This window comes from Halyomorpha halys, unplaced genomic scaffold, assembly GCF_000696795.3.
Source record: "Halyomorpha halys isolate HHAL.00 unplaced genomic scaffold, Hhal_1.1 Scaffold989.1, whole genome shotgun sequence".
NCBI lineage: Eukaryota > Metazoa > Arthropoda > Insecta > Hemiptera > Pentatomidae > Halyomorpha > Halyomorpha halys.
The window spans coordinates 45,313-52,981 of record NW_027109669.1 but is presented as its reverse complement, the minus strand read 5'-3'; the positions used below and the strand labels follow the sequence as shown (position 1 = coordinate 52,981).

General features: G+C 29.7%; 1 protein-coding gene across 1 annotated transcript in view; it reads right to left on the bottom strand.

The window, feature by feature from the left end:
• Chc (clathrin heavy chain) overlaps nt 1–7,669 on the bottom strand; it is a 63,907-nt gene that overhangs the window by 34,658 nt on the left and 21,580 nt on the right. The window contains exons 11-17 of the mRNA XM_014431604.2: nt 7,038–7,220; nt 4,479–4,616; nt 4,238–4,349; nt 3,999–4,156; nt 2,847–2,993; nt 2,446–2,664; nt 2,105–2,370 (exon numbers count right to left, since the gene is read on the bottom strand). Coding sequence (XP_014287090.1) covers nt 2,105–2,370; nt 2,446–2,664; nt 2,847–2,993; nt 3,999–4,156; nt 4,238–4,349; nt 4,479–4,616; nt 7,038–7,220 — 1,223 coding nt within the window. The remainder of the gene's footprint in view (nt 1–2,104; nt 2,371–2,445; nt 2,665–2,846; nt 2,994–3,998; nt 4,157–4,237; nt 4,350–4,478; nt 4,617–7,037; nt 7,221–7,669) is intronic.

Here is a 7,669-nt window from a genome sequence, read left to right as displayed (position 1 = left end):
AGCCAGATGGTACTGGTGGTTGAATTAAATATAGCGCATCCCTTTTCAGTTGGTTCCCATCAGGAACTGATAGAGATACTTTATATAAATATATAATATAAATACATAATACAAATATACAATATAAATACAAATACATAATATAAATACATTAATATAAGAATAAATTTCAATATAACAACGTGTACGGGGAACCCCTAATCGGGCTTAGAAACCCCGAGCCCCGTACACGGCAGGTCATAACCCACTCATGAATCTGAAATCAAAACTTTAATGTTTAATTTATCCCAGTACATCTTTCTTTATCTATAAATCCAGTTACAGAGAAAGTTATAAAAATGGATCTGATTGTTTGAAGATTGTCAATATCATTCATGTTAAAAAAAATGATTAAAGCTCAAGAAGCCTATAAAGTGGGAATTAGAAAATAAACAAACATTATTAAAGTTGATGAGATTATTTTTGACTATAACATAATAGGGAACGGATTGACATACCCACAATCTTTAACTTCTACTTGGTTGATAGGGTCCATCAATTTTATGGCCATAATGGTAGTAAGCAAACTTCTGAAAAACTCCGACTATTTTAAAAGTAAGGATCACATGATATACCAACTAGTACTAAAACAATGTGAGCTATGGGTCAAAAACAAGTCAAGTTCAGGAAGATGATTGGATTACCGTCAAATTTAGGACCAACAAAGAATATAATTGAAATTATGTCGATTGACATAATAGGTGGCTAGGCTTGAAATAGATAAACACACAAATAGATGCATTTATTAGCAAACCATTTTACTAGGTATGCATGGATTTTGACATGAAAGGGCAGGTAGCAGATGATTTTATTAAATTAATACATTAGATATCCCAGGAAAATATTAAATATAACATAATTTTAGTGTATTAATAAAATGCTCAAAATTCATCCAAATTTAAAGACTATTTTAAGAAAATGTGAGCTCAGATAATCTTCACGTCAGTGGATAATCCACAATCAATTGAACTGAATGGACATCAAACCAGAATTTAATAAAGCATACACATTGCTAGCTAAACAAAAATAATGACAAAAAATAATTTTTGGAGAACAATTGCTAAATTATGTGTTAAGGAATATCATGATACAATACATGGTATAAAAAATGCTCATATTTACTGTATGGGCAGACATTGGAAATTGTACTACCACTAAAAAAAATATATATAACTAAGAAAGAGACAGAAATGTAGCATTAAAGAACCCACATATTACTTTTGAAAGGAATAAGAAAAGAAGGGAATTGGGTTTATGTGGCAAATGACTCCAAACGAAACAGAAACAAGCTGGATGAAATCCAGACAGGCATTTCACAATCCACTTATGAGGTGGATTACAAAAAAAAAAATGCAAAGAAGCTAATATGTTCCACTGTAGCAAGTTAGTTCCTAATTATTTTTTCCCTAGGCAAAAGAGTCTCCGACTAACAGAGGTGAAAATTTGGAAATTTTAATAGTATTGTTGTTAATATACCATAAGATAATATTTGATCAAAATACTCTTTATACTATTAACCTTAAGTGAGTATACAACCTGTTTCAGTTGTGCGGTTATTGAGTGTCTCAGAAACACCTAATACCCCGATCACAATTTTTTCGTTCTTTTTTCCTATATTCCTAAAATATGGTAAAATATTCGGTTTCCAATATGAATGGGATAACTCGAGTATACTTTTTTATTTATCAGAAATAAACAAATCTCTAAGAAACTCCGTCAATTTGCGAAGAATTGCAAAATCACAATATGGAGATCAAAAAATTTTAAAGACTTAGTCAGTATGGGAATAAAATCAGTCAATATATTTCTACAGTTACTTACTCCACATAAATGAAAGAAGAATTGATGTTTTTAAAACTCAGAAAAATGAACACACCAGTCTTTGTGTTCCTGATTCATTAAAATAAAAAATAACTAAATCTCAATCAAACACGATAAAAATAATACTTTTAGAAAGTGAAATATATTTGATACCAAATATTTTAATATAAATTAATATTTAAAAAGGACTTAAAAAAAAAAAAAAAAAAAATGATAAATTTCAATAAAATCAATTGAAACATACCTCAAGAATCGTTCTGGATTGTTATTACTATCAATATATATCTTTGCTAGAGCGTTATGAGTAGCAGGTTCAACACAACCTTCATGAACACGAGTTTCCAACCAAGGAAGCAGAAGTTTCAGTCGATTTCGCTTTTCTACTTCAGCAACAAGCTCCTCAGTTGAAAACTGTCCTCTTACAACCATCATCAAATTTTTAATAATGTCTTCAGAGCAATCAACATCTAATAATCCTCCTATTACAACTGGCAACCGAGATGGATTAACCTTTAATAGATATAAATTTATTAATTCAAAGTCAATAAGACAAAATAAAACTAACAGTGATACGAAAAAACAAACCTTTTGCACATAAATTTCAATATATTTTTGCAAATTGTTTCTGTATAAATATAAAACCAAATCATGACAAAAATCAAACCGATCACAAACAATAATAAGTGGTAATTGATCTGTCAACTTTGCTTCCTTCAAAAAATTTTTCACTCTTTCTGGATTATAACAATTCGATTCACGACAAATTCGTTCAACTTCTTTTATCTGTCCTGTTTTACAGGCTGCCTGTAAGAAAAGTAAAAAAAATAGTTTTAATTACTTTGAAAATTATGAAACAGTGATATTTATTTAGAATATTGGTACTAACACATAAATAAAAAAAAAAAATACTATGAATAATGTTTACACTTTATGCCTTTCCTAAATGATTCATATGAGAGGAACAAAACAGATTTAAACATACATACCTGGATGTATTTAAAATGAACTTCCTGATCTTGACTGAAATTAACTATGGAGCCAAGGAAATAAAACAACCCCTCATAACTTTTGAATGATTCAAAAAGGTCTATTAAAGCCTTGGTTGTCAGCTGTTCGTGGTACTTAGTTGCAATCTAAAATTAAAATTTAACAAAGTAATGATAAAAACTTTTACAATTATCATGATTGTGAACATTTAGATACTACATAATATCTTAATATCAAAATCAATCAGCCATAAATAAATCAAATTTACAGATATTTCTTTCTAATTTATCAGTGTTACAGTATATTTGAATTATTTAAAAAAAGATAAGACAAAAGTAATCAATTGTTCTAAAGAAGGAATATCTTATTGAGTACATATTAATCTCATTGAGGAAAACCAAATAATAATGTAATCAAATCGCTCAGTTTCGTATAATAGAAAAAATCCAATATGATTTATCTGGAAATAAAAATATTACAATAACATAATGGCTTTTCCAAAGAAAAATTAATAGATACACAAAAAAGTGACATGTGACAGATAATACAAAGAGTTCAATTTAAATGGAAACATTTTCAAGGCCAACAACTGGAAGATGCCTTAAAAGGTAATTATGGTGCCAATCAATATTTATCTTTAAAGATCGTTTAATTCTTGGGCAAGGTCCGAAAAAAGTTATAAAAAATAAAATTTCAGTATATTTTCGATTTTTTTTTTAAATATTTTTCTATATGATGTATCATATGAAAGTTAGTGTCAAATTGTTATAATGGGTAAAATATAATTAGATTAGATGAAAATGTAATTGAAAAAATTATCTAAATCTTTTTCATATCAACGTATAAGTGGCATTAATAAATATTAATACAATCCTTAGGTATTGAACAATTACTTAATTCTGATAAATATGGGGACAGAGAGAGATAATAACTTCAGGAAACTGAATATTCTTAGCCTTTAAAGTGGCTAAAAAGACAGACTAGATCAAGTAGGTGAGAAACTGAAGAATTGCCAAGAAACCCATTGCCACATTGAGGTATATGAGACACTGGCTGCTTGCTTCTGGGAAATCACAAGGTTGCTACGTGTCTGAACCTGGTTTTAAACACCTGTACTCACTCAGAAAATTAAACAAAATAGGTGGAATTACCTGAACACATATATTCAAATTCTGTCGAATATTTGCAGTTAACATGGCTTTTAGACACTCAAGAGAATCTTCAACAGAAAGGGTACCAAAGTATCCCACAAGCCAATCAGGGCCAAGAAGATGAGTGTGAACAACAGCTCGTTTTATATCATAAAGATCTAAATAAAAATACTTGAAATTAATGAATCATTATTATTATGTAAGTTAAAATAATTAAAAAAAGGACAAAATATTTTAACCTGTATAATGTTCTAATGCTCTCTGGAGTAGACCAGCCTTCTCACAAAGCTGTGCAATGTGGGCTCTATCATAATGTGTAAACATTTGGTTCCCAAGAATTGCATCAGCAACCTAAATATTTAAAGCTGTGTCATTATCCATTTAAAAAAAAAAACTCAAAAACTCATTATTATAACTGAAACAAATAGTACTTATTTGAATTTCACAGTGAAATTCCTGAGAAAAAAATAAATAGAATACCTGAGGAGCAGAAATCAAATTCATTTCAAGAAGCCTAGTTTGTAAAGGGCCTTCTGAAGGTCGATTATTTTTAAGGGCATCCAAAAGGAAAGCTGTGCACTGTTGTACCATATTTTGCTCCATCAGTATGTCAACAATCTAAAAGAAGGAAATAAGTAAGATAAAAAGAAAATATTAAAGACATATTCTGTTAAATATAAATAAAAAATGAATCTGTACTGCTACAACCCATGAAGAGTTAGATGTGAAGTGCTTTGTAAGGAAGTACTGTAACTAGACCAACGGTTGTGCAAGGAGCTGATTTGGTGCGAATCTCACTTATATTAATATAACATATTTAAAATTAATATAAATATAATAAATATATACATATTTTTTTTCTTTTGAATACGATAAATCAACTTTGGTCATGCTTCCTTCGAGCCCACACCTCCTCCATCCTTTGAGATTGCCACTCCTTCTTCTCCTGAGTCCATTTCTTTCTACGTGTTGATTTTATCCTTACCTGAAAACCTGCTTGTACAGTTTTTCGAAATAGTGTTCTGTCAGTTATTATCTCAGTGTTCCTGCTGATGTTCTTCATCTCATTTTCCACTTCTCGAACTTTGGATTTGTAATCCAATTAGATTTGTGATATAATGCTTATACAAATATTAGTAATACTAATAATAAATCATTATTAGCTGTTAAGGATTATATCAGATTAATCATCATCATTCAGTCACCAAATAGTCAATGATATCCATCTCATTATGAATAGCAGGCAGTACAATAGTATTGCAAGCCAGAGTTAGATAGAATTTTCGAATTTTACTGAAATCTTTGACAAATTAGCAAAATTAAACTAAGAACACTTCTTTGTGACAGAAGCCATTTATATTAATTATTTTTTAAAGTTAATATTTGTATTTTTGCTTCCTTACTACTAAAGGTAATGAAGCTTTGTATTCATGTAGGAAGTAAAATTATTTGTCCTCAGAACCAAAATTTCCATTCGTGTTTTATGTTTTGGACATCAAAGAGCAACTTTGGCTTCATGTCCAGTCAAATCCTTTTTCAGGCATTATAGCTATTACCTCCATAAATTTCATAGAATGCTTTCACTTACCCATGCACAAGTGTATTTTCCTTGATAAACCTATATTGTTCATACACATCAAATTCCATCCACTTCTTACGTTTATGTATGTAAATGAATTTTTCTTGATACACCATATTTCTAATTTCAAAAAAGGCTTCATTTTCTCATTTCCAATTAGGCCTAACGTAAGGGATAAATCTAAAATGACCCAGTATCTCTTTTATCCAATTCTATCCTTTACTATTTGGATTAAATATCTTGTTATTGAGGCTATCCATAGTATTTATTATACTTCAATCTCCATGTGCAGAAATGTCAAGCTTTACATAGCTTCCATTGCTGTTGTCGGCGTAGCATTTAATGCACCTGTTATTAATTAGGTATGCTAGTCTTTGCAGTTTCTCCAGAAATATTTTGGATATACCCATGTTAGTTCTGTGACACATTGATATGGTAGCATGTAACACCATTGGTCTAATCTATTTTAGGTTTAAGTCCTCGTGTTTTACCAACTACTGTTTTATAGATACTTGTAGGTGCTTTGCTAGTTGTTTTCTCCATATGGCTAAACCTTTGTAATTTGTGGTCCAGAAGAACCCCTCTCTACCCAGGCTGATCTGGACTCCGTTTAATTTAGGTGTTGTAATTGTCACCTCTTTCTTCTTTGTGAAGATAAAAACCTTTACCTTGAGTGATTTTATGTTAAAACCATTGTCTAAACACCAATTCGTCAGAATATCCATAAATATTAGAAGTAAATCTCAAAGTATATTAGGGTACTTTCCTCAAATCAGAATAGCCATATCATATGTGCATCCTTGCGTGTAAAAGCCCAAAGCATTAAGGATTAATAACAGATAAGTCTAGTATCATACCCTGTGGGTTTAATCTACATTTCGAAAAGTCTTAATTCTGATCTGAGGATCTTATGTTCCTCTATAGAAATGATTTAACTAGAAACAGTAAGCTTTTCTCAATATTTTTTTTTTTGCTTCAGAGAAAACAGTAATTTTCTTGAATTTAATTTTACACTATATTTCCCCCCCCCAAAAAATCCAAATCTTAAAAAGACATTACACAATGCTCTTTAATTGCTAACCAGAAAACCCTTCTCTTCATAATTTTAACCAATAATTGTTTCCTCTAGCCTTGGTCTAATGGAGTTTTCAAATCAGTGCAAATTATGAAACTTGTTTAGGAAGAATTTAGAAATTCAAGTATTCTAACAGTTGATGAACAATACAACAAGAAAATGACGGAAAGGTAGCTATAAAACAATTTAGTATTTGTATATAATTTGACCAAAATTTTAAATATTAACTTGATACAAGAAAAAATCTTATTTTTTATGTACAAATATTGATTGTCTTGAAAGGGACATTCGTATGGCTCTTTTTTTTTTCTCATAAAAAATACTAATATTATTTAAGTTTGAAAATATATTTCTATCAATTACTTATATGTAACATAAAAACTACCTGATTTATATCAGCAAGTGGTTCTTCATCTTGAACAAGCATTTGAGCAAAGCTAACACCTTGATCTGGATTAACACGCATCACATTTCGGAGCAGGAAAATGTAGTCAGGTGAATAGCCTACTTTTTTTGCATATAAAACAATCTTTTGAAATTGTCCTGTTTCAGCAAAGCACTGTATAACCTATAAAATACATTGTATGACAGGATTCTGCTATTTATAGTTTATTATACATAGGTAAAAAAATAAGAAGTAAGATAAGTTCAAGAAGCAAAAAATCATAAACAAGGGTCACTATTTTAGCCCTTATTAAAGAATAATAAATAATTAAATTTAAAAGTCATCACATAACATATTTATTTGTCTCTATAGAATTTTTCTAAGCAAAAATATAATCACTATTTTCAAGGCATTTTGGATATTTAGGGTCTTGAAACCATGCTCATACTTGAATAATATGAGTTTTTTTTTTTTTTTTTTTGTTATTTTTCATTTTTCCACTTGGACAATTTAGGAGGCTTAATGGAGCGAATCATACCATGCAAATAGAAGAAAAGAAAATTCCAAATAAAGACCTCTCTGAACAAATAGTTGAAACCAGGAGCATTGGTGGTAAGAAGGCTATAAAGGGA